Here is a 27818-nt window from a genome sequence, read left to right on the forward strand (position 1 = left end):
GGAGAAGTGTTATACTGTGACCGCTTACTGGCCATCATAGATGTTCTAATGATTTCTGATTGTGTATTTATGAATGTTTTGTATTTTTTGTTCCATTGTAATTTCAAATGGCTAGATAATTGATGGTGTTATGTGTGCAGTGTTTAAATGTCTTACAATCATTTTGTATTTGGAAGTCTTTTGCAATTGTCCTAGTGCCATTCACACTAGGAATAAAACTGGATGAACCAAATATATCATTGCCACACCTCTATGTCGTTGTTTTTTGACTGGTTTAATAATTAATACAGCAACAAAGAATAAACAAAATTGACTTGCATATTCTATGAGAAGACACCAAGTGAACCACAAAGTGAAGGAAGAAGCTCTAGTATTTTTTTCACAAACAGTGATAGAGATCTTAGATACAATTATTGTAAACTATTAATAATGATAATACATACTTATTGAAATTAAGAATTTTTAAAGGGTTCCTGACCCAAAAAATAAAACAATGTTTTTAATAATAGATATCTTATTAAAAAAGTATAGATATTTATTGATTATTATATAACTATTATATAATAATTATTAAGAAGGAAGATTGTATCTGAAAAGTTGCTGTAATAGAGTAATATAATAATACAGTCAGATATTTATTAAAAAGAATAGATATAATAATATAATTATAACTAGTATTAATAATAATAAGTAAAACCCAAAAATAATAAAAAACGTTCCAAACCTGTGCCTTTCTTTCTTTGAGAGAATAATGAATTAATAGACATTTATATAGAGAGAGAGAGAGAGAGAGAGAGAGAGCGCTCGTGTGTCACGTGATGGTGACGTCAGTCGCCCTGCGGGTGCGCCCACTGATGCAGGGGGATCCATCATGGCGTCGAGCAGGTAAGATCACCAGCTGACATTCTAGCTCTGTGTAATCTGTCAATTGAAATCATTTGATCAAGTGTCGAGTGTGTCATCTTGATAGTGTAAATGGTGTTTTTTTTTATACGTCCTAATTAAGGGATCGAATATCGTTGTGTTTTATTCGGAAATCATAACTTGTCCTCCTCGCTGCTCCTGAGCTGTCAGGGTGAGAATTATCATCGGTGCTTTGAAAAGCAACAGCTGGCGAGCAGGAATCACATAAACTACTGATTTACCGCAAACACGGGCAACGCAATGAGAACAATCACCGTCTTATTACTAGAAGTATCAAGAGTTTGCTTTCTGAGTGGCTAGAAATCCTACTATAAGTATGTTTACTTATTTGTATCCAGTTTTGCAAGATTATTTGTGCATTTGATAGAATAGGACATTTGAAGTTATAGTTGAATTGAACTGAACTGAATTAATATATGAGTCACTGTTTTGTGCTGAATACGAATATTAGTAATGACAAAATACAGGCAATGTTTGTTTGCCACACAGCTCATAGTGCTATAAATATTCAAATGAATGTAAAATTCAGAGGATGAATTCGGATTTAAATATGTGTCATTTGAATACTGTACTGAATTTAAATGCTCGGATATATCTCATACGACTTAATGTGAATAATGTAAAATTAGAAGACTTATTTTATCCTGGTATATTCTTTACATTAAGGGGTTTTCAATTTTTTTTAATGCTAAGCACCCCCATATCCTTTTATCATCTGCATATTACTATATTAAGATGAAGCTCTGTGTGTGTGTGTGTGTGTGTGTGTATGTGTGTTTATTTTATCTATCTATCTATCTATCTATCTATCTATCTATCTATCTATCTATCTGTGTGTGTGTGTGTGTATATGTGTGTGTAAATGTATGTATGTTTAATGGGGCACACAGACACACACAATAAATATAAAATCTTACAGAAAGTTATTTTCTGTCTCTCCTTCTTTGTTTAACTCTTTTTCTATCTCTCAACAGAAAAGGTTACAGAAGGAACTGCTAGCCTTGCAGAATGATCCGCCCCCTGGAATGACCCCTAAATGAGAAGCGCGTACAGAACACCATCACACAGTAAGACCGTCATTCCCGACTCTTCGTTTAATCGTATAACCCCGTGTGTGTGTGTTCATGGTGTACTTATTAACAGGCTAGCTTCCTCACGGGAAACAATTTAAAAGTGCAATGACTCAGTGTTTTTTTTTTTTAACTTATTGTTATGTGTTAGTTTATACCTCCATTATCATCCGTCAGGCCTGGAGAACTCTCGCCCATTGTGGGCATTGTGTTTTTAAATGTTATTCAGTTTTTAAAGCAAACCTTTCCCATTGGTGGTGTCATTTGTAAGGCTGCTCTGCCCGACTTATTAAACATTAACATTGTCAGCTTGAGAGGGTAGTATTGCTGTAACGGACCTTACTGACCTCTTTTTGGCCCGTGCATGTGATCATATCCGTGTCTGGAAATATCTAGCAGTCTTTTATGGGAAAATCATGTCACATCATATTTGTTTCCAGAAAGGATTGCTGAACTGAATCGTGTGCTCAGTGGCGTGTGTAATTGCATTTCTGGCTTAACATATGTGTTTATGTCTTTCTGTGTGGCAGTAATGAGAAATAAATCACTGACATAATTACTCAGTTGTATAGAGCGAAATTTTGACAGCCAAGGGTATGAACATAACGTTTATTTTATGTAACTCTGGTCAGTATTGTGGGAACATAATTTAACATGTGAGTAGTTTTCCATTGTTGTTTATATGGTAGCGCGCTTTGTAGCCTCGTCTTGGTTAATGTTTTTTTCAAAGAACTGTCAGGCATGTGTTACGAGTTTAGCAACTTGACCAGAACGTGTTTGTCCTGAACTTATGGTTTTTGTGTTCATTGCTGTCCATCAAGTTTTTTGTGCAGGAGCTTCTCTGATGCAGATTTGTCAAATATGCTAGATGGGAGGGCACTGGGTTGAGGTTTAATTGAATATTAACTCTTACTCTTCAAAAAAAATCTCTTAGTGTCTTCTCTCACGTGAAGTAATACACCACAGGTCATAAGTTTGGAATATTTAAGACTTTTATATATTTTTTAAAGTCTCTGATGTTCACCATAGTGAACACCTGCTTTCTTTCTTTTCTTTCTTTCATTTAGTAAAGATACAATAAATTCAGGAATATTATTTCAGTTTAAAAGAACGCGTTTTTATTGTTAATGAATATTTTTAATTTATTTTCTGTTTTGACAGCTGAATTTTTAGCAGCCATTACTCTCAGTCTTCAGTGTCTCAGAAATCATCTAATACTGTTGGGTGATTATTATATTTTAGATTTTTTTTTGAAATCATTCTAATACTGTTTGGGTGGAAATTATTATTATAATTTTTTTTTTTTTTCCCAGGATTGTTTACGGAATGGAACATTTAAAGCAGTGTTTATTTGAAGTAAAAAAACTTTACTGCCCTGAAACCGGTAATATATCATGGTTTCCACAGAAAATATTAAGCGCACAAACTGTTTTCAGCTTTTATAAATAATAAGATAATGTTTCTTGTGAGCACCCAAATCAGCATATTTAGAATGATTTCTGAGTAGGATCCCGTGATGCTGTTTTTAGCTTTGTTTAACAAACAAGAAATAAATTACATTTCAAAATACTATTTCAAATATAAACACAGTTCTTTGAATTATAATCAATTTCCACAATATTGTACAGTTTTTTTTTGCGGTATTTTTGATAGAAATAAATTCAATCTTGGTGACAGAATACTAGACTTATAACATTATATACAAATCTTATGCCCGCTAGTGTAATGACAAACTAAAAGGCAGAAATGTGAGCTCCTTTGCTGACGCAGCACTGAGCTCTCCAGCAATATATCCGCTCCATCTGTGGACGTTCTCTCTCCTTCTGAATACAAAACTGCCGGCTGTAGCTATGATACATCCGTGGCAGGGAAAATGACATTGTTGATGTCACTTTATCTTGACCCTGCGTCTGCTGCAAGAGGTTTCTTTTAGCAGATGGTCCTAACATTGATATTGCAAATTAAAAATGCGTTTGTGTTTGTACTGGGGACTATCAAATATTATACAGTTAACGTGTGATTAAATTAATTAAATATGGTTAATATATCTAATTTGGCTTTATAACTGTTTCAGTGTATTCATTTTTTGAGATGCAGGTTTATGCGTTCTGATACAAAAGATGTTAAAAAAAAGTAGTGTTCTTGTTTACTTTTTATTTATCAAAGAATCATAAAAAAAAAAAAAAATCACAGTTTGCACACAAATTTATTAAAGGATCATGTAACACTGAAGACTGCTGAAAAATTTAGCTCCGTTGCAAGAATATATATTTAAAAATAGATTTAAGTAAAAAACCGTTATTATAAAACATAATACTTCACTACTATCACAATATTATGTATTTTGCAGCTTTGGTGAGCATAAGAGACTTCTTTCAAAAACATTTTTACCACCCCCAAACTTTTAAATGGTAGATTATGTATTTTTAATGATGTTATTTCAAATTACTTTCAGACATTATGTATAGTAATAACTAATTGATGTAGAGCATTTTAAATTGTTCATCTACAAGCAAATTCAGTTTTGTTTTAGGCCAACTTGTCGACATGATAAATTACCTTTATTTATAATAGGTTTGCCTATTTCTGTTGCCAAAAACTGAAGTGCATTAATCTAATCAAATTTAATCGCCCTCTATTGCAGATGTTTCCTCCAGTGATATCCAGCCGTGTATGTTAGTAATCAATCAGTGAAGGACACACACGAGCACATAGTAATGGACAGTGACGTGTTTGTGTTCACGCTGTTCATTTCACACTCTCAGCTTGTCAAGTTGCTCTCCATCAGTGTGCTGTAGCCAAAATCACAAAAAATTGAGCGGATGATCCCAGAGCACTTGGGTCAGGGATCATTTTGCTGGAAAGAGCTGTCATCTGTTTGACCCCCTGACATAGTGCCCTCTCCCTTACTGTTTAGATCTGGATATGTTTAATGGCTCTCGTCTTGTCTTTTATTGCTTATTTCTTGCTGCTTTCTGTCCTCTCTCCTCATTTTTAATTCTTCTCCAGGCCTCTTTATGGGCTGAACTTAAACTCTCTGCTGGCTGGCTGTTAGAGTAGTTCTGTTTTCTCAGTGGCTTACTTATGTATGCAAACTTTTGCCAAGTTAAGAGATGTTAAAGTAAACATAAATGCGAAAATGCTTCATTATTTTTCTTTTTTTTTTTTTTTTTTGTTTGTGGATTTTGGAGGAGCCTCTGGTACTCTTTACGAGGGGGAGTTTCTTTCAGCTTCTTTTTAAATTAGTAGTCGTTCTCCCTTTGACTCACCTCAGGTAGGTCAAAATATTATTTTATTAACACTATATTTCATAACCGCAACAAAACTATTTATTTTATATTGTTTTAGAATGTAATATTTATTGGCAATATAATAAGAATGGGGTGATTAAATTTTTTTGACACACTAAAAATGCCCAAAAATTCTGCCCCCAGTGGTGATTTCAGTATTATTTATACACATTATTATAGTGTTTAATATTTGAATGAACTTTTATTTTTTGATATATAATTTTCAGTTTTTGTTTTATTTGTTTAATTTGAGTGTGCTTTTGACATTTGAATTAATTTTTGTCTTTGAAATATTTCGAAGCATTTTTATTTTTTATTTCTGTTAGTAATTTAGTCAGCTTTTTTCAGTAAAGTTAGTAAACTTCAACTTTTAAACTCCAAGCATTTGAACATTTTTGCTTGGTTTGTTTTTCATCAATATTATATTTTATTGTATTGCAGCTTTATTTAATTAAACAGATTTTACTATATATATATTCTATATAGATATATATATATATATATCTATTTATATATAATATTATATTATTATATTATTTCTATTATATCTTATATATATTTATCTTATATATATATTATATATATATATCGATCAATTATATAATTATTATTATTATTATTATATTATATATATTATATATATGATCGATATAGATATATTATTATATATATATATCTATATATATATAATATATTTATAACAAACACTGTCTCTGAGAAGGGTTTTCCATCGATCACTTTATTTAGGTCTTTGTATGTAGGCAGATAAACAATCGTGTGTTTGCTCCCCAGTAACCTTGCTACTCATCTTTGCATTAAATTAAAATTGAATTGAAACGTGAATTGCTGGACATCTTAAATGTTCCTTTCATTTGTAGCTGCCAGATGAACTTTTAGGGTCAACTAAAAAATAATAGGTCAATGCGCACAAGGGCATTTTGAGCTTGAGTAAACCTGCAGATTTAAAAGCCACAGTTGAGAGGATCAGCTCTGATCTTATTTTACATATCAGTCCCCACTATAATAGCAGAGCGGTTTATAGCCACCAAATTAGATAAACAAGCTCACACACCATTAAGGCTCTTTAGCGGCTAAGAAACCGCAGGAGTATATGGATGCAGGTACTATTTGAAAACCATGTTCCAGCAAGTGACAGAAATGCTGTTGATGTTTTAACGCTGATTTCCACAAAGTGTTAATGAAGCAAAAGTAAGTTTATGTATTTTAGCCTAAGGAGTTGAAATGTGATAAAACAGGGCAGCCACTTAAGATTGATGGTGACTGATAACTTTTTTTTTGTTGCTGAAGTGGTCCTAGCAGAGTTTGTGAGCATTAAGGGCATTCAGTCGGAGGTGAAACACTGGCTATTTTTTCCCCTCTGACCGTGCGCTTTTTCCTCATGTTAAGTCCCCCGACTCCTTGGCGCCGGCGTTCTCATTCAGCCAGCGGTCTCTGCCTCTACCTTCATACTCTCGGCATCCTCATGCCAATTGTGAGGACTAAAGCACTGGCTTATGATTTTAAAGGGATATTTCACCCCGAATTACCTGTGATGCCATCATTATTCACCCTCATGTTTTCACAAATCCACATGATGTTCTCTTGTTCTGTGGAACACAAAATGAGAGATGTTTGAAGAAGGTCCGCAACGACTGTCCGCACTGACTCTTTTCCACTATGAAAACGTGCCCCTGGGGGACTGGGGATGGCAAGCTCTAAAAAGACAAAGCGTCTCCATTTAAAAGCTCCTAAAGGAGAGTGTTTGTGTGTTTGTCACTACCTCACTGCTGTGTGTGTGTGGGCGCATTGGATTGGGTTGAAAGCAGAGCACAAATTCCGTGTATGGGAACACCACCACTTGGCACACTTCACGTCACATTACATCACTCATGCAATAAATTGAAAGTCCCTTGAATTTTTATGATAGCTTTGTAGGAACAGAAGGCCAAAATGTATGTTATTAGTCATGGTTTGACTATTAATGGTTCATATCGTGTATGGAAGCACTCATTTCTCCTTTGGGGCACAAAAAACATAAATATAATAAAGTATATTGTGACTTTTATAACACATTTCTGATTATGAATTATACCTTGAGAGAATTGTGAAGAATTGAGAGAGAGACCAAAACTATCAAATTCAGAGAAACGTGAATTGTGAGAGAAAAAAGTTTGCACCCTACCTTTTTTATTCCTTGGCGGAAAATGAGCTCAATTCGCAGGTTTAAATCTTGCCCAATTCCTGCGACAGAAAAAAAAAAAACAGATGAGATGACTGAAAACAAATGTTTATGTTGTGCTTGACAGGTAATGTTCACCAGGAGACACTATACCTGTCCATCCCCACGTTTATAGCAATGGCCATATCTGCCTGTCCATCTTAACGGAGGACTGGTCACCAGCTCTTTCTGTGCAGTCCGTTTTTTTTTGTCTTAGGGCATTATTAGCATGCTGTCTAGCTGCAAAGAGAAGGTAAGTGTTCTGTTTTTGGAACTTGGGTTATGTATCTCTTTGGATTTTAAGTTTTTACAGTGCGCAAGATGAAAATGTAAAGATAGCACATTTAGGTTCTACATATAGACATATATATGTTTGTTCATTAGTTACAATAGTAAAACATTAACCACATCACTCAGCCATATCTGGTGCCTCTCTAAATTCAATGGCTCTTACTATTATTGTCTCTGCTTTAATGTTGTCCCTTAACTGACTTTTATAGTTGAAAGATTATCTAATTATATACAACCTTACGGACTCAACAGCGAAAACTGAGTTGTCCAATTGAACTTGTTTTAAGCTATTTATTAGTCAGTCTTTTGACATCAGTTACATCAATTTATAGTTTTTACATTAGCTTCCCAAAATTATTTAATCTTACAATAAGAGTTCTAACCAGTGATAATGAACATTGAAGACTGGCGTTAATGGCTGCCTGAAACTTGAAATCTTTGGCCCATCATATGTAATACATTGCACCTTTAAAATATATTAAAATAGAATATCTATCAGTAACTTTAGAATTCCTGAGATATATATATCACATAATTTTTTTGATCCAATATGCTTTGGTAGGCATAAGCTGAGACTTGGTAACAAAAAACAAACAGTTCGGGATAGTTTAATAGACGCTCACTGGCCACTTTAGTAGATACACTTGTTCAATGCACGTAATGCAAATATCAATCGGCATGGCGAATGCATGGCAGCAACTTAGTGCTATTAGGCATGTAACCATGCGGCAAGACATCTCTAGGGTTTTACAGAGAATGGTTTGCAAAAAGAGGAAAATATCCCGTAACCAACCAGCAGATTCATGGGCGAAATGCCGTGTAGAGGCCAGAAAGGCAAGGGAGATTTATGTCCAGGCCTGGTTCGCGCTGGTTTTGCACCACACATCGACCTAGAAGCAGATGGGTTTGCTAGTCGCAAGAAGAGGACAAGTTAAGATTGGAATAAGAAAGTTAACCTTGTTTGATGAAGTCTCGCATTTTTCCTCCTTGCAGACATTTAGTTGGGCGGCAGTCCATACATCTTTGGCGTTAACGCAACTGAAAGCATGGCATAAATCCAGCCTGATACCCACCGGTTCAGGCGGGGGTCGCTGTGTGTGTATGGTGTGGTGGTGGTAATTTCGTGTCACACACTTTGGGCCTCTTGGTACCACGTGGCGCATTGTTTTAAATCCCACAGCCTGACCTGAGCCATTGTTGTCGCCAATGTCTGTCCTTTGTCCTTTACAACACGCGCCATGTCACAAATGCTCACCTGTCTCTCCTAACCTGTTCTTGAACCCGACCAACTGAGTACTCTCTACTCCACTGGCGCTCCTTACAGTCATCTAGACCTCAATCGCAATCGCGCCTCTTTGGGCTGTAAGTGAAATGGGACCTCTGCCGTCGTTGCTCTTGCAGTTGACCCTCTGCAGCCACTGTGTGCGTCTAATTCATGTCCCTAGGCACCCACTCCATCAGGAATGTTTCCACCACTTTTTTGAACTCTTCCGCTTCCACCGCTTCAGCCGCTAGCATCTCCAAGCCCGTCCTAGACCGGTGTGGCCTACTCCTTCGCGCTAGTGCGCTGTAAAACCCTAGGTCTAGTTGTCTTCTATGTTTATTTATTTTCTTTCTGTTATGTTATTTTACCTGATGGCGGCCTCCTGATACTCTCTTTTCTGTCCGGACTATGTCATACAACGCCAAACGCACGACATTAATGGTGGTATCCATGGTACGACACTAATAGTTTGAATTGGCGATAAATAAAACTTTGTCGTGGCCCTGCCTTTCTCACGTCTATTCTTATAAATCTGCCGTTTTTCCACCAGTATTTGCTCCATGTTCATATGATACTTTCGAGAAGTCCTATGGCTTCATTATCCCAATCACTTTTTTAAATTAATATGGTCTCTGCCCTTTAAACTTGGGGCCTCACCAACACAACCATGGGGACGCAGACCACCAACATGGGAGATGCTGTCCTCTGTGTTACCGGTGGCCGTTGGATGCAGTGTTTTTGGACAATAAACCCCGAACGGCGAATGGAATTCAGTTTTAAAAAGGGATGGACAACCAGACATGTCAAACGGTTGCTGTGGGAAAATGTAGCTCAATCCAGGACGAATGATTTTTCTTGTTTTGTGTCTTTTTTGTACTGAGATTATTTCTGTCTTTGGACCACACCCTATTCCTTTCCCTGCTTTCATCTTTCGGTATGTTTTCCAGGTCCACGTGTCCGTGGCCCTCACCAATGAATAGGTGTGCATAGCACCGGGCAAATAATGTCGAACTGCCCAACCCATTTTTTTCTGGCGAATTGGATTCTCGTGTCCTTCGACTTCTTCTCGCTTTTTGAATTTACTACGGACATGATATGCACTCGTGACAGAGCTGATGCCAGACAAGATCAGTTCCATTCGGATGAAGCTCTTACGCCCTAGCGCTTCAAGCGGGTTTCTGTTATGGTTTCCACTGTAAAATAGTTTTAAGGTCAGATTCGGTACTGTTTCATTTTCCTCCAGTTCTGATGAACTTGGGGTGTTCATTGTCCTTCTGCTTGTTGGGGGATATAATTTGTGTGTTTGAGGCCTCAAAACCAACCGTGACCCTCCCACGACCTCTGTTTTCTCTTTGGCCAGGTCATATGGGCGGGCACCAGTGTTGTATGTATGTTTGCGAATTACCGCAGAGCTGTACGGTCCCCCAGTTCTACTTGCCTTGTTGGCAAGCACGTTCTGTCTTGACTGCTTGATTTGCATACCGTGGTTGTTGTTCGAGGCCTACGCTCGAATCTATTTGCTTCAATCTTATTTTTTTTTATTTGTTTTGTTTTGGGGCCCCCGCCTATGCCACCGTTGAAGAATGGCCGTATGCGCATGCGCGTCTATTCTCTTGATTCTATCTGTGTACATGTTTTATTCTTTGTAGCCCCCTATAATCTCAGATGCTGCTTCTTCCGGTCAAACTTGCCTGGCTCCGGTCATTTTCACAGGACGAAACAATCATCACAACTCTTCCTAAATCTTTTCCCTTTGATTTTTCTTATCTCTCACAGAAATGTTATCTAGTTTAGGAAAACATGTAAACGTCAAAATAAAATATGGCAGATGACTCCCTAACCAACTGGAAACCACTTCTTAACGGGCCGCAGGGTCTACATGGAGATCACAAATGATCGTTATAGGCAGAGCACTATCTTTGCTAATGTTTGGCTCCTGCACTTTTTCCCGTACTCGAAATGATTTTATTTCTTCAAAACCGATGGTTCTCCTATAGTCAAGTTTATCTCATGTCGTTGGCTTTTGTGTTATTGGGTGGCGTGGTTAATGACACACCTTCTGCTCACCAACCGTTTGTATATGTTTTGACTGTACCGGTATTGGTCAGTTCCTGTGCGGGCTCTCACACTGTTTCTATACCTTCATACCCTCCCAGCTGTCGTTTTAGCCATCCCCTTCTGAAATCCTTGACTCATAGTTACCCTGGTTGGCTTGGTCCTTCTATTCCCCTTGTCCTGTTGGCTCCCGTGTCCTTAGACTCCCGGGGCAGTGAATGTGCTTGTGCAACAGACAATAATATCAGTTGGAGCGGCCATGACTCTTCCCTCTGCCCCCCCATATCAGGAGGTTTATTCTGTTTCCAAACCATGTATATTCCTTTTAAAAACAAAACTGAAAAGACAAATGTATGGAAATGACCACAGGGCTACCCCTGGCTGTGCGTGCTCAGTGGCGTCGGCGCGTCATATGTCTGATTTCACTGTCCTCGTTTGACAGGACGGCATTAAACGTACACACTTGCCCCCTTAGTTTTCAGTACTTGCGGTATCGTCACAAATGGTTGTTTTCCTTTTCGAGCCTGAAGGGTCTCTAGTCCAATTGGTTTTGCAAGTTGTAGGAACAGTCTGTTTTTTTTTTTGTCACGTCCCTCTTTCTGTCACGTTTTTTTTGGTAGCGTTGTTGTGTAACAAATTATGTCAGTTGTGCCTGTTCATTTCACTAATAACAGCTACAGTTCTTTGAGGGCGTCTCGTCATCTTACACACTGCCTCCCTACAGTGATCCCTTTTTATTAAGTCAGGACTACCGACAATTGTACGAATGATCAGCATTGTACGTAATTTACAACCGTATATTTCGGAATGGTACTTAAGTTTGCTGTACCTGTTCGTTATCATTGCTGAGTATGTTTTCTATCTATATATATTTACGCTCTATTATATATCTAAGCCTACTCTATATATCACCATATATTTGGTTGTATGTGTTGTGGGTATACTATAATCTACTATATCTACCCCCATTATACTATATATATAGACCACCCATCCACAGAAGATGACGTATTCTAGAATTATGTCTCTATCAACATTAACTAGCATAACCTAATTCTCATTAAGTGTATCGTGGCATGTGTGTGTGTAATACACCTCAGTTTATATGCCCCATACATAATTAATGTCTTAGTTACCTAGAAAGTAATGTTTATAGAACCCTTACGATTCAATACTCTATTCATTAGTAAGAAACAAATACATTATAATTGGTATGCATTAATATCACTGTAGTGGACATAACATATTCTAACATGTGCATGTCTGTGTGTCATATATCGGCCTCACTATTAAAGACTTAATCTCCTGTACAATTACTCAGAAACGGCATTGATATACTTTAATATCTCATGGTGTCGTATCTGGTTTATTATACTACGGTCTAAGAACACCTGTGTTAGGCTATAGCATTTAAGGTCATAATCAGTTGGTATAAATTTTTTGTTTTTTTTTTTTTTTGCATTTTTGCCAGAGTATGTTATCTATAAATAAATCATAATGAACAAAATTCATAGTGTGTTAACTACGGTTTTAAAAAGTCAGTAGTAGTTTCGTTATTATGTATAGTAGCGTATGCAACTCTCAATCTCCCCTAGTCGGTATCCCGAAGCCGGGTACTGTACTTCATCTGCGGGCGAAGAGGAGCGGGTGCAGTACTTCTGCCCAGCCTCAAATGAACTAAGTACACAAATTCGACTTAAAACTGGTCGTTACACGTACATCATATAAACCATACAGAATGTTTTTTCTTTTTCGTTACCAAGCAGGTGCTGTGCCGTTTCGTCCAAGTGTGACATATTTTTTTGAAAAGGCCACATGTTGGTTCAAATGGTTGGTGTTTGGGTCCCTGGGTACCATCGTTCTCTTTAGTGTTTGCCAATGTGGAGGTGTAACTGGGGTCTGGCCCTAGGACGAAGGTCAAAACTATTACTAGTTAAATGCGTTGTGGTTTGAAATAGCGATGAATTCAGGAATGCATTGCAGCTGAAACGCGCTCTGGTCGCTGTTGGTTGTTTGAGTGTCATGCACGCACAGGCAGTGGGCACTCGGTGAGATGTGAGGGGTATTTAGTCGTTCAGCCATGATGTCTGCATATTCCCAGCTGAGTTCAGACCGGTGGCCTGTGTGCTGCTGCTGGAGAGAACCCCGATTAGGGGTTGAGACACAATCACAGCCAGGTTGATTTCAATGTTTAACTACGACAATCCAATATATCCCCAGCAACGAGTTTTGATAATCATACACGATCTAAGAAAAGGACACCATCAGTGACGATTTGCAGGGCATAGAGGACAACGAGGGAAGAGAGTGACCTCACTTTTGAGAGTCAGGTTTACAAAGAGAGCTGTGCTTCTCATCCCACTGCACTAACAATCTCCATGATGCATCTAGCTGGTCCAGTGTTCACTCCGCTGGCTTGATGCTGGACTTGCTTCCAGTCCATCATTTTTCACTCTGGGTTAAGGATTAATGTCATGCACTGCATTTGATGCTTTTATAGTGTAGAGGATGTTTACCGTAATTTATTATTCAAATATCGGATGAGTTTTAAAAGGGTGAGTGCCAGGTCTGGAAAAGTCCCAATGAAGCAATTAAAATCTGTAAAGCGACTGTTGTAAAAGTCATGGGAATTTGTTTTGTACATTTAGGTTTTTCATTTTTAAGACTGAAGTTTTCCTTTAGTCACCTATAAAGTGTGTTAATGCTATTAGCTTTTTTCACCCAGATACATTTTATTTGTTATTTTTTAACATCCTTCTCCTATAACTATGAAAAGACTGGTAAAGTAGTTCAAAATTTGCAGTATTAATAATTCTCGTCATTTGTGATGCGACTTGGCAACAGGGACATGACATAAAGTCAAACAAGAGCAAATCAAATCCTTTTATTAATAAACAGTAACACAGTTACCTAATTGTCACTGGATTAAGAGCTGATGGTTTATTCTTCACATTTCTCACAAATATAGCAGTTACTTTTAGTACTGTTTATGTGTACTATTTGGTAGTAGTTTATTATATTTTGTTTTTAAATTATGCTTGTATTTTCATTTTAGTTTGTTGTAGTATATTTGTCCATGTGCTTTTTAATTTTTTATATTATATTTATTTAACTTTTTTATTTTTCTGTTTAGCTTTCAGTTGTTTTGTTTTAGGTTTAGTCATTTTAGTACTTCAATTTATTTTAAACTTCTTTTTTTCAGTTAAAGTAAAATTATTTTAAATTTTAAAACCTATTTTATTTCAGTTGCCAAGTTTTTGTTTCCATTTTAGGCTTTTAATTTTATTTCAGTTTTAGGTAACACTTTACAATAAAGTTCCATAAGTTCATGTTAGTAAATGTTATTAACTAACCCACTGGACAAACAATACATATTACACTTATTTATTAATCGTTGTTAATATTATTAATGAAAATAGTCATTCATTGTTAGTTCATGCTCTAATTCACAGTGAATTTACTAATGTTAACAAGCAAAACTTTTAAATTTGTAATAGCTAATGCATCGTGTGTAAATTTTCGAAATTAACCATATCTAAGATGATACGTTATAATGTTTTTTAAAGTAGTTAACAAATGTTAACTAATGAACCTTATTGTAACAGTGTTGCCCAGTTTTATTTAAATGATTAACATTTAGTAGTTGTTTTAGACTGTTTAGTTTTTTAGTTAACAATAGTAACAAGTTCAGTCTATTTTAACGAATAGTTTTTATGAAAGTAATGCTTTAATCTTTTGTGTTGCACTTTCAAAGCAGTTTTGACATTTTTGGACATAATATGATATGACAGCCTGCCAACAATATATGTTATTATTGTCTTTTACAGAGTTAACTATGAACATACAATGCTCAAATCTGTTTTAACAATATGTGTGCTTGGTTTATCCAGTTGAAATGGCTTTCAGGGCCTTGACCATCATCTGTCCTGTAATGAAGTGGAAAGGACCTTTTTTTGTGTAGCCTACTAAACTACAGTCTAAATTTGAACTTTGAGAAAGATTGTTTAATGCTAAATCAAGTTGTTTTAAACAGCGATAGAGCATGGCTCAAGTGAAAGTGCAGACCTCAGCCCCCTTGTCTGGACCTGGCCTGACGCCGTTGCGCCCCGCTGGTGGCCATGCCCAGCCCAGGAGCTCTGGGTCTGCAGCCCACCCATCAATGGCACAGTGCCAGCCACAACGCCCACCTGCCCCTGCCCGTGCCTCTGGCTTTGTGGACTCCACTGTACCAGCCGGCCCGTCAGGTACCGGCACGCTGCATACATGCAAATCCGCTGCATTTTGCCAGTGTAGTTGTAGTGTAGTGTAGTTTTGCCATCTAAGCCACTTGCAAAACCATTTGTTACTAAGCAAATTATGTTTGGGAAAACAGTGTATATTGTATTATGTCAGAGGGATTATGTTTTCTACTAAATCTAAACAAATTAAATAACCCAGTGTAAACATCTGATCATAATATGCATCAGTCATAATGGTTAACATTTATTAGTCGGTTCAGTGGAATGACATTTGTTTTGAGATTAATTTTTAAAATGATTAAATGGCAAAATGAACAATTATAGTGGGCCCAAAGCATTTTGACCATTAAAAATGTTTAAATTTGATTCGTTAGATAGCAAAATATGAAACCAGGTGCCATTATTTAAAGGATAGATATCACACACAAAGTTTTCAAGCAACAAATTTCAAAAAAAGATGTTTGTTTGGTTTTAAATTGGTAACATTATATAAACTAGCATCTAAAACTTGTGGCTCTTAAAATGTTTTAAAACATTTTTGAAAGGAGTCTCTTATGGTTTTCTAGGTTGTATTTATTTGATAAAGAAAAAAACCGTTTAAAATATCTGTTTTCTGTTAATATATTTTAAAATGTAATTTATTCCTGTGATGCAAAGCTGAATTTTCAGCATCATTACTCCAGTCTTCAGTGTCACATGATCCTTTAGAAATCATTCTAATATGCTGATTTGGTGCTCAAGAAGCATTTATTATTATTATTATTATTGTTGAAAAGGATTGTTTAATATGTTTTTGTGGAAACTGTCAGACATTTTTTCAGGATTCTTTGATGAATAAACTTTCAAAAGAACAGTGTTTTATTTGAAATAGAAATCTTTGTTACATTTTTAAATGTATATAACTGTCTTTACTGTCACTTTTGATCAATTTAAAGGAATAGTTTGCCCAAAAATGAAGATTCTGTCATCATTTACTCACCTTCCACTTGTTCCAAACAAGAGTTTCTTTCTTCTGTTGAACACAAAAGAAGAGATTCCAAAGAATGTTGGTAAACAAACAGTTGACGGTACCATTGACTTCCACAATATTTTTTTTCCGTACCATGGAAGTCAGTGGCTATACTATCAACATGGTTAAAGGGATACTCCACCCCAAAATGAAAATTTTGTCATTAATCACTTACCCCCATGTCGTTCCAAACCCATAAAAGCTTTGTTCGTCTTCAGAACACAATTTAAGATATTTTGGATGAAAACCGGGAGTCTTGTGACTGTCCCATAGACTGCCAAATAAAATACACTGTCAAGGTCCAGAAAAGTATGAAAAGCATCGTCGAAATAGTCCATCTGCCATCATTGATTCAACCGTAACGTTATGAAGCGGCGAGAATACTTTTTTTTTGAAAAACAAAAATAATGACTTTAGGTTATTTAACAATGCATCGCCTTGTGGCACGACTGAAACAGAATCAGAGGTGGGGGGGCGTACGCAGTTTGCATTCAGCAGGTGTTTTCCAAAATGGTGCTACGGTGATGTCATGAGAGACAGAGGAGACGCATTGTTGAATAAAGTCATTATTTTTGTTTTCTTCTCGTACAAAAAGTATTCTTGTCACTTCATAACTTTATGGTTGAACCACTGACTATTCTGACGATGCTTTTCATACTTTTCTGGACCTTGACAGTGTATTTTACTTGACAGTCTATGGGACAGTCACAAGCCTCCCGGTTTTCATCCAAAATATCTTAAATTGTGTTCTGAAGACGAAAGAAGCTTTTGCGGGTTTGGAACGACATGGGGGTAAGTGATTAATAAAGAAAACAGAACAACAGAAGAAAAAGCTCATACAGCTTGAGTTAAATGATGACAGAATTGTAATTTTTAGGTGAACTGTACCTTTAATGCATCTTTGCTGAATAAAAAATATTAATTTCTTTATAAATAAAACTTACTAACAACAATCTCTTTAATGGTAGTGTACGTGTATTGTGTGCTGTGTATAGCTCTTTTGGAACAATATATGTAATACTGTAAACCTGACATGTATTTGTTCATTCTTGCTTGTGTTTAAGCTGTATCTATTTCTGACAGGCCCTCCTCAAGAAAACATGGCAAACCCTAAAGAGAAAACTCCCATGTGTTTGGTGAATGAGTTAGCCCGTTTCAACAGGATTCAACCTCAATACAAGTTGCTGAATGAAAAAGGGCCAGCACATGCTAAGGTACTGTTAATGAAGACACTGTGATAAAGGCTGGTGTATTTATTGATTAAAAATGTATTGAAAAATACATCCAATATGTAACTTCATGATGCATTAATTAGCTTTGCACATCCTGAAAGAAACCGGTGCTTACAAGGCAGCAAAGAATAGTGTAAAATTGTATGTAAGCTTAGGCTTACTGACTGACATTCTGCGTCAGAGATGCTTTGCTCTGAAAACACAATAATCGACATATAGGGTAAATGTAGTTATTAATGGTTAAATAAATGCAAGGAAGATGTATGTCCAATCACATTTCAATTTGCAAATGATGTCACCATCACTGTCGCTACAGTTTGAATGGTGAACATTCTGAAAATGTAAGTCGGTAGGATTTTAACCCTAAATTTCTTTAAAAGAGCACACCTAAGACTGAACTTAAAGGTGCTGTATGTAAGATTTTGACTCTACTAAAGCATAAAAATACCATAATATGTTTGCAGATATTTAAGAAACATGCTAAGTTAACATACTTGTTTATCTGAAAAACAATGCTACAGTCAGTTATTCTCCTTTAAAAATGCGCGTTCCGGGCCGGAATGCTGGTCTTTGTTTTTGTTTGTGAAACCCGCCCACTGCCAGTTTACCCAATTGTATTTCAGCAACCCGGGTTGCCAGTTGGCAGAAAACACAGTGCATTTAATTTAATTCATGGTCAAATGCGCTCGTTGCTGTTTGTTTCATCAATCTGGCAACCTGCGTGTGCATCAAGTCTGAGGAGGAGGGGCCGCATGAAAAAACCCTCTCCAATATTTTGAATTTGGAGTGCAATACCTAGTTCAACCACTCGGTGTCAATCTCACATACAGCACCTTTAATACAAATATTTAAACTGACAGTTTAAGGAATATTTATAATATTTGTTATGAAAGAACTCAAAACTCGGTTGATCTTTTAAGATCATCTTGGAAAAGGTGGTCTATCGCTGCCAAAAGCACAAATCTGTAAAATAAAAATAATGCTTAGTAAGTAAGGGATAATGTAGGGTGGTCATTGTGGAAAAAGCTTTTATTTTGCGACTTTGACTACCGTTTATTCCACTTATTACATGGCTACCTGGCAAATAAATAAATGCACAGAACTGAAATATTGAATTTGAGGTTATTTTTATTGCCTTGCTTGTAGACAACTTCTAGGCTGGCTGAAACGCTCACTGTGTTATAGACTAGAAAGCAATCATCCTAGCTCTCCTGCTGGATGTGTGTGTGCAGATCTTCACGGTGCAGCTGTGCTTGGGGAACCAGTATGGGAGTCAGAAGGCAGCAGCATCATCAAAAGGCTCAGCACTCCGCAGCTACCAAGGCCCTGACAGAGAGCGTCCTCCCCCGGCCTCTGCCTCGCTCACCTAAAGCCGACTGCAACAGCAACCCAGGTACCAACATATATATAGGATCTGTTTTTGTCAAGTTAGTTTCATTTATTATAGTCATAGCTAGTATAACAAGCCTATAATCAAGCTTAATTTTTTTTATGCCAGGTTGACATGATACACAATTCTTCTTCTAAGTCAAAATACACCCTCACTTTGCTTGTTTTTCCAAGTGGAATAGTCTTATGAAGTCGGGGGGAGTCCCTGATACACTGATTTCATTTTTTGCAGGCAGCCATCACTCCTACAGTGGAGTTAAATGGCTTGGCCATGAAGCGAGGGGAGCCAGCTATCTACAGACCCCTGGACCCCAAACCCATTCCCAACTACAGAGCCAATTACAACTTTAGAGGAATGTTCAACCAGAGGTACGTCCCTCAGCCTGTGGATATGTGATTTTTCTAGGACCTCCATGTCTCTGAAGCACGTGAGTGCTGAAAGTTGATATAGTGATTCTTTAAAATTCCTACCTGGAAACCTTATTGTCATGAATGACAATGAATGTATTATTCTACTGTAGTAGGTGTATTATTTGCCTTTGCTTCCACCTAGTGGTGACATACTGGAGTTATGTCAAACATACTCTGATTGGCTGTCAAAATAGTGTCTGGTTTTAGAGATTGACCGCTGTATTCAACATTTTAATGATGAAGATGTCTTATCTGTGATTTTGTACTTAGCTTTGATTGTTTGTCAAGAGGGCAACCTATAGGAACTTAAAGAGCAGTTCTGCTCATTACATTTAGGTGGCAGTATTGCATTATTTTTCCTCAACCCTTGTGCCTTCAGACTTTGGCTTTGCTTACCCATGTTTTACACCAAGAGGGAAAACAGCAAACTAACAGAAATGTAAAAGTAAACACAACTGTCCTTAATATGAAATATTGAAATGGATTAATATTGCCATATGGTGTTTGGATGATGCCTTGTGATTTTTGTTCAGATCCCACTGCTTTCTTTTGGAAAAACTGACTTGTCTTCATAGTTTGAGTGTTTGGTTTTCTAAACGTCTTTTTGTATTTTGATGGTTTATGCTCTTGATGGCCAATAACACACATTGTGGTCGCCACGAATTGCAAGTGAACTCCCGTTTAATGTAGCCTGGGGTGTTTTTGTAGTACCTTGCATAGCTTTGCTCATAGTTTTTGAAGATGAAGGCAGTCACACAACCTGTCCATGTTAGCATCTGTCCCGTTTGATTTATGCTGCAAAATATCAAATAAAATACTTTCAAGATTCACTATACTTTCATATATGTCTAGCATTTGAGCTCTGCGTCTAAAACCTCTATAAAACATTTATATTTCTGCAAACTTTGAGTCGCTATTTGTAAGTTTATTCCAGCTAAACCGGTGAGGATGAAAAGAAACATGCCAACACTGACGTGTTCATCAGATAAAAGGAACGAACGGCGAAAAGCAGAGTTGACGCGAATCGGAAAACTACACTACATTACAGGAAGCACATTACACCTTAATCCAGCTGTCATTTGAAGCTTTTATTTAGACATTTGCTTTCGATTGAAGCTCAATGGACACTGTGAGAACAAAGATGAGGTGAGAAACCTGAGTCTTGTAATGCTAAGATCTCAACCTGATATCAAAAAGCATTAAAGGGCCTGCGTGTAGTGATTTAGTGGAAAAAATGTATACATGTTACTCCGCTGCACATCTAGAATTTCTATGATGTAGTCTTTGAAATAGTAATACAACAAGGAGCCAAAGTTAAATTGGATCCTCTGTGCGATTACATCATTTTGGTGCGAAGCCTGGCCGGAGACCACCATGGGGGACTGTTGTAGATATTAAGGGTGTTGCATATGAAGTCTTTTGCCCTCTCCTCATTCAACAAAGATCCTCTCAGATGTGCTACAGGCCTCACATAATTTAAACACAGATTCGCTTAATTACAGCGCTCTAATTTATGGTTTTAGTAAAATATCGATGTTGTGTCTGTACTGTTCATTATGGAGAAGAATAATGGCGTGGCTGCAGTGGGTTCAGGGATTATGAGACTGAAAGCATTGACAGGTTTATGTGAATATGCATGCTTTAATCAGAAAGGGTATTGATTAGCAAAAAATGTATTTTGATTTATGCAGTGGTACTTAAAGGGTCATATCATGAGGAATCTTTAAGATATATATAAAAACAAACTGAGTTCTGAAAATCAGAGAAAGCTTGATTTATGCTTCTGTAGACAGATTAATGTTTTTGAATACACCATGAATTGACAGGCTGAGTTAATAAAGAGGAAGTGGCATAGATGCTATTATTCCTAAATAGCTGAATATTAGGAGTAAAATGTGAGCCAAACATTGTGCTTTTCTTAGCTTGGTGTAGCACCTACTGCTCTGCATATTGCTGTGAAGGATCCCAGTGTTAGAAACAAGTGACTCAAGTTTATTTTTAGTGTTGTTCTGGTCATGAAAACTAAATGAAAGCTTTTTTGTTTTGTTTACTAAAACAAGGGTTTTTTTTTTTTTTTTAAAAATAACGATTTTCTATTTAAACATTTGTAAATCTTTCTTATATTTTTATTTTGTGTTCAAGAAACATTTTTTTTTTATGTTGAAAGCAGCTTCTTAGTATTTTTTTGTGTTTAATGTGCTTCATTTTTTCCAGGATTCTTTGAATAGAAAGTTCAAAATAACAGCATTTATTTGGAATCTAAATATCGGGTAACATTATAAATGTCTTTACTGTCATTTTTTTTTTTATCAATTTAATGTATCCTTGCTGGGTAATTTCTTGAAGAAACTTACAGACCCCAGACTTTGAATGGTAGTGAATACTTGGACTTGGAGATGAAGACTGCAGCTTGTTTATGAATGATGTAAACATTATTTACATACTCTCATTACACTCCTGGCTGACTGGCTTTTAGATGTATCAACTCACTGTTCATATCCTCTTTCAGTCCATTAAAACTGCAGTGGTGCAGATTAACATAAGCATCTTTTCTGACAACCTAATCATGTACCCAAGAGCTGTAAACTCCTCATTATTCCAGCTTATGTAGACTAAGACCAAATCTGCACTCTCATCCTAGCTTAGTTTATCCAATCATGTATGGATCTGAGTGGCAGTTGAGTTGCAGTCAGGTAGCATCACGCAATTACCTCATTCATCCAGGCCTTTGCTCTTTGTGACTAACATCAGGCTTTGTGTTCCTAACAACGTTCTGTGTTCATTTTCTTTGGGGAGCGCCTGCATTTCTTTCAGAGTCGAAATTTTGGATGGGTCTTTTCCGGGACGATCTCACCTTCTCTCATTTGGGCACGGCAGTAACGATGCGTCGGTGCTTAACTGTAACAATAATGAGGATAATTGCTGTCGAGCCTCTCCAGTGATATTTCCTGGTCTGATATTGAGCTGTGGCTGAAAAGACTGGAAGCTCAGAGGAAGAGAGTTTGCTAGGCGAGCCAGCATAGAGTGGAGGTGGACATGCGTCACTGTCTAGGCCAAATCAGCACCTTGGTTTGTTTTGATTGCAATAAAGATAACGTGGCTCTGGGGTATGGTTGGCTCAATACCAGATTTTGCCTTGATTCTTGTATCGCAGTATCCATACTAAATACATAACTCCATACAAACAAATGGGAGGTAGGCCATTAAAAATGCATGCTAGATTTGCATATCAAATAAACAACTGGAATGCTTACTAAACTTGTAGGCTAATTGAAATATACATTCATGTAAATAATTATCCCTTAATAGTGTATGATATTTATTTAAATATTATCACAAGGTGTGTGTCTGAGCATATTTCCAAATATCCCACAATGTAAAAATATAGAAACTGAGCAAGAAAATATAAACCATTAACTTGCTTTCCTGAAATGGAAACACTTGAATATGAATGATGACACAAATAAGTCTTTATTAATTTCATCTGCAACCTTTTTTCTTTTTTCCATGCTCTTAGATGGCCTTTGTATGGGTATGAGTAATTAGAGATACAACAAAATTTTGGCAACCGAAAAAATATTTTTGGATTCAGTCAAAACAATTTTGAGGGTCGTAATCATTTACTATGAGTTAGAATAGAAACATAATTATTTCATTACAAAATTTGATGTAACAAAACTAGCTTATGTGCAGTTTAATGTATACAGCAGTTTTTATTTGAGTGTAGATTATTAAATAAATTTGATCAATTAATTGGTTATTAGTGTTTCTGTGTAGAAATAATTTCAGTGCATTGTTAATCGTAATAAAAATCTATGATTACTTTTCAGAATCAACACAGTTTTGATTTTCAAATCATGCATTTCATTTTTACACGCTTTAGCCTTCATATTTCACTTCAGACTGAACTGTGCATGACTGCAGTTACTGTATATTTTTAACAGTGTTTGAAATTTGCTGAACTTTAAAAATGTATTTTTTTTTCTACTACTGTATGTACCAGACAACCCTAGATGAAGAGCAGAGATAGAGAGAAATAAATATCATTTTGAGACCTTTTTCTGATGCTATGACCATTAGTATGAGCCTGGTCTTTCATGACAACTGAAAGTTGTTTCATTTTTAGTCGGGTGCTTTTCTTAGCTCGTTTTTGGCACCTGCTTCTACATTTTTAGGTAGTCTGAGGGTACTGGGAAATCAGATGATTTATGTTTGTGGCAATGGTTGTTGGCAAGATAAGATGGTAAAAGGATGGTGCTTTTCACTCAGCACCTACTCCCTCAACCATGAGCAAACCACTCTTTTGCAACAAAGAATACATTGTTTAGTCAGTACACTATCTTTCCTGCTTTCAGTATTTCATCGTTTCTCATCAAAATGAATTTTGGTGAAGGGGAAATCTTTGCTTACTGGAATTGATTTATCTTTCCTGTAACATTTGAGTCATGTTTTAGGAATGATGTCTGTCACTGTCAGGCATGTCAAAGATAAAGCAGGTGACCATGACTAGTGTTAAGACATAAATGGACTCTTATGTCCAAAATAGAGCTCTGCGTTATGAAATCTGCAGAACAAACCTTCAGGCCTCACAGGAATTCATAAAACACTGAGAAAACATTTAGGTATCATTTTAAACACCCTTCACCAAAGAGTGTTTTGAGAATTGCTGTTTGCATTTATCCATTTAACACTTATTTAGTTTGACAGTTAAGCCATTCAAGCCAGACACATGCTGTTAACCTTCAATGCAAAGGTCTTGCCATATGGCAATGTTTCCCTTTTCTGCACTTTCTCACTGTTCAGAAAAAAAAAGAATATATATATATATATATATATATTTTTTGTCTGTGTGTGTGTTGTCATATGTGATTTTTATAGATTGCCATCAAATATTATATTTTCTTTATTAAGTGTTTAACAAAATGTGATCGATGAAAGGATTAGAGATTAATGAAAAAGATCCAGCTAATCATAGTTTGAGTTCCAAATGTATAAATGTATCAGTTTACAAAAGAAGCATGATTTTAATTAGAGTACAAACTGACTAATAACTTTTGAGAAATTCAAAGATCAGGGTTCGTACAGTCATGAAAAACATGGAAAAGTTTTTGAAAAATTAATAAACCCAGAAAGTTTTGGAAAGTCATGGAAATTTATTTCACAAATCTCTATGCAATGGAATATATTTTTTAAACAGGTCCTGAATTTCGGTGCTATCGCACATATATCGCCTATTTTTACTAATTTCCACAGGTTTCGCATTTTTAATGCGGGAAATTCCCGCAAACGTTTATTTAATATAGCATGTCGGTTAGATGTACATAAATCCACACAGAATATCAGAACGAATCAGTCATATGAAAACATTTGTAAGTCGCTTTGGATAAAAGCGTCTGCTAAATGATTAAATGTAAATGTAAAACAGCCCGAGTGATTCAGCGGTATCTCTTTCATCCTCTCAAAACTGATTCACATCAGCGCATCTCGCATGCACTAAAGAGCTGCTGCACGCTGCGATACCAGATTTTTGCTCACGTTTTGGGAGAGTTGACAGAATTGTCACTTGCCTAATCGGGCCAGTGTTGCATCATCACAAAACTGTATCATTTGCATATCTTTTTTAAACCATTCGGTAGTCGCGTGCTCCAGAGACGGTTTTCTGCGCGCTCACAGTCACATGCAAAGCGTGCGCATATTAAGCCGCCTCAAACACCAAGTACCAAATTTAGTTGTTTTTCTACAGTTTAGTGTGCATAAGCGGCCAAATACACAACACACACACACACACGTTTTGTCTGGTTTTGGTTTACATATTAATGTTGTTGTGGGATGCTACATGCACTTTTACAAGTTGTTTGAACTGAAATGTGTGTGTACACAACCACCCTATAATGATTAAAATCCATCCAGTGTTTTTTTTTTTTTTTTTTTCGTTAAATCATGTTCCCTTTCTCAAATCTAGCTGATCTCAGATGCCTGTCTGTGTGATCTCATAAAGACAAACCAATCACAACACATTTTGTTTTTTGGAAGGCAGGCCTTCATCAAACCTGGAACTAGTCGAGCCGGTTGTGCCATGATGGGGAGAAAGGGGGAGAAAGGTATTGTAATAATGTAAATTATGTGAAAAATAATGCGGTTTTCGAACCAACAAGCATAAGAGCATGTTCTAGTACAGCCCCAAAACAAAATCAAAATCAAAAATAGTATTTTGTGGTTTTATTGTATTCTTCCAAAAAAAATTGTAAAAATATTTATTTTTATTTATTTAATGAAATATTGAATGTCTAATCAAACATCTACTTGATGACCCTTTCTTAAGTGCTGAAGTGCTGAAAATCAACTTAGCCTTTATTAGAAGTGAGCTTATATTTGATTTATGTGTTGTGTCACATTAATAATAATTTAATAATTTCACACGTAAGTATTCATTAACCGGTGGCCAGGATTGTAATCTTATAAAGGCCTACCAAACAGCACTTTGGAGAATCCATTAAGCATTCCAACAATATGATGTCTGCGTCCAGACGTACATCCACGAGGCTGCCAGAATTTAATAAAAGTGCTGTTATTAGGGTGCTTGGACTTCCTCTCATAAGCAGCTGCCAGAATAATCACTTATTTACCCAATATCAGTATCAAATGCAGAAATGACCCCGGCCCTGCTTCTGTTTGAGGCCCTCAGGCAGAAAATTGTGTCAACAGAACAAATTGGCGATAACTCATAAAGCAAAGGTTTATGTGCAGCTCTTAGGTTACTGCACAACGGTTCACAATTTTGTAACTTTCAACTTAATTTAATGGGCTTTTAATACCTTACGGATCAAAGTTTTGTTTATTAAGGACTTTTGCTTTTAATGAAGAGCAAAAGTCGCTGCTGAAATGTTTGGGTGTTGTGAGTGGTTGCCAAGATGTTGCTATGTGATTGCTAAGGTCATCTGAGTGTATTTTTTGCATTGCTGGTTTCTACGGTTTCTGGGTGGTTGCTAAGGTATTCTGAGTACTTATGAGTCAAATGAGTCTCTGTTATATTTTAGTCTCTAGATATAATGTTCAGTATAATTTTGAAATGTATTTATTTATTTTGCTGGTTTTATTATCTGGCAGGTGAAATACGTGTCTAAATAAAAATGTAAAACTAAAAAGTAGACATTTTAAATGCTACAAGCTGAATTGGGGCATTACAATCTTTATAATATACAGTATGAAAAAATGAATGTTTATTTTGAGATTTAAGGTTTTATAAAATTCGTAGTATTTTTAAATAAGCATAACTGATGCGTTACCAGTGTAATTTTCATATTATTTATATACAATTATAGTTTTTATTAATATTTTGATTTATATTTTATTTTTATGTTTTCAGTTTTCATTTTCATTTGTTTAATTGTAAGTAATTTTGTTAATTTTTTTTTAATAAATATTACTAGTCAGGTTTATTATTTATTATTTAATAATATTTTTTTTTTTTTTTTGTAAGTTTTAGTTTTCATTTGTTTCCCGTTCGCCAAGGCAACATATGCAATTTTTGAGATCTAATATTTTTATTTAATTTAATTTCAGCTTAATTTCCATTTGAATGATTGCATCTCAATTTCTTAGCATGTTTGCAGTGATCTACAACCCAGCTGCAGAGCTGCTTCATGTAATGGATCTCCCAGGTCAAATGAGGTCTTTCTGTGTGAGTTGGAGCGGTGTCAGGCTAGCTCATTGTTCTGGAGGTCTCATGGTCAGCCCAGCTGTTGTGGTCCAGCCTCATACTTGTGGTTTGTTAGTATGAATCACTCCAAAACTCACATTCATATCAACAGGCTGGACCAGCAACTCCTTCGTAGATTCAACAGTTCCTTTTCCGCTGTTATCTCGTTCCATTCCGAGGGGCGTCAGAGTAAAAGATTTCCTCTAAATGACGAGGTGTGGGGTGTTTGTTGGAAATGTGTGTTTTGGAGTACTCTGCTGCGGCCCTCCCTGTTGTTGCTCAAGTCATGTGCCTCCCTTCACACAGAGGAGGAGTTGCTATGAAAATGCTTTTTTTTTTTTTTTGATGGTGGCATTGTTTTGTTTGGGGCGAGTCATTAATGCTTTTGAGGCAGTCAGAGGACAGCTGCTTGTCTTTGAGTCATACAGCTTGTTTCTCTTCTGTGTTTGGCTCCAGGTGCTTACAGAGCCACACAGGTGTGTCCCGCATAGGGTCTGTTTCGGGGACTGTCTTTCTGTATGGTTTGATCTCTCATTGTAAACATTCATCCTATACAGTAAAGCAAATATTGTGAAACCACTAACTAACTTCTATAAAAAAAAAAAACATTATAGTACTATAAACTAAAAACGAATGAGCCGATGAAATTAGGTGATGCATGAATTGATATATTTTCCATTTACCTTTATGCATTTAGCAGATGTTTTTATTCAAAGCGACTTAGAGTG

At 36.3% G+C, this 27818-nt stretch overlaps 1 protein-coding gene across 1 annotated transcript in view; it reads left to right on the forward strand.

Annotated features, from left to right (window-relative positions):
• The first annotated feature begins 15154 nt into the window (after window positions 1-15154).
• LOC109050217 (double-stranded RNA-binding protein Staufen homolog 2) overlaps window positions 15155-27818 on the forward strand; it is a 107292-nt gene continuing 94628 nt past the window's right edge. The window contains 9 exon segments of the mRNA XM_042714207.1: window positions 15155-15214; window positions 15216-15266; window positions 15268-15312; window positions 15314-15356; window positions 17443-17573; window positions 18824-18854; window positions 18857-18882; window positions 18885-18984; window positions 19217-19349. Of these exon segments, the coding sequence (XP_042570141.1) occupies window positions 15155-15214; window positions 15216-15266; window positions 15268-15312; window positions 15314-15356; window positions 17443-17573; window positions 18824-18854; window positions 18857-18882; window positions 18885-18984; window positions 19217-19349 (620 nt within the window).

The sequence above is a fragment of the Cyprinus carpio genome, chromosome A24, assembly GCF_018340385.1.
Source record: "Cyprinus carpio isolate SPL01 chromosome A24, ASM1834038v1, whole genome shotgun sequence".
NCBI classification, from domain to species: domain Eukaryota; kingdom Metazoa; phylum Chordata; class Actinopteri; order Cypriniformes; family Cyprinidae; genus Cyprinus; species Cyprinus carpio.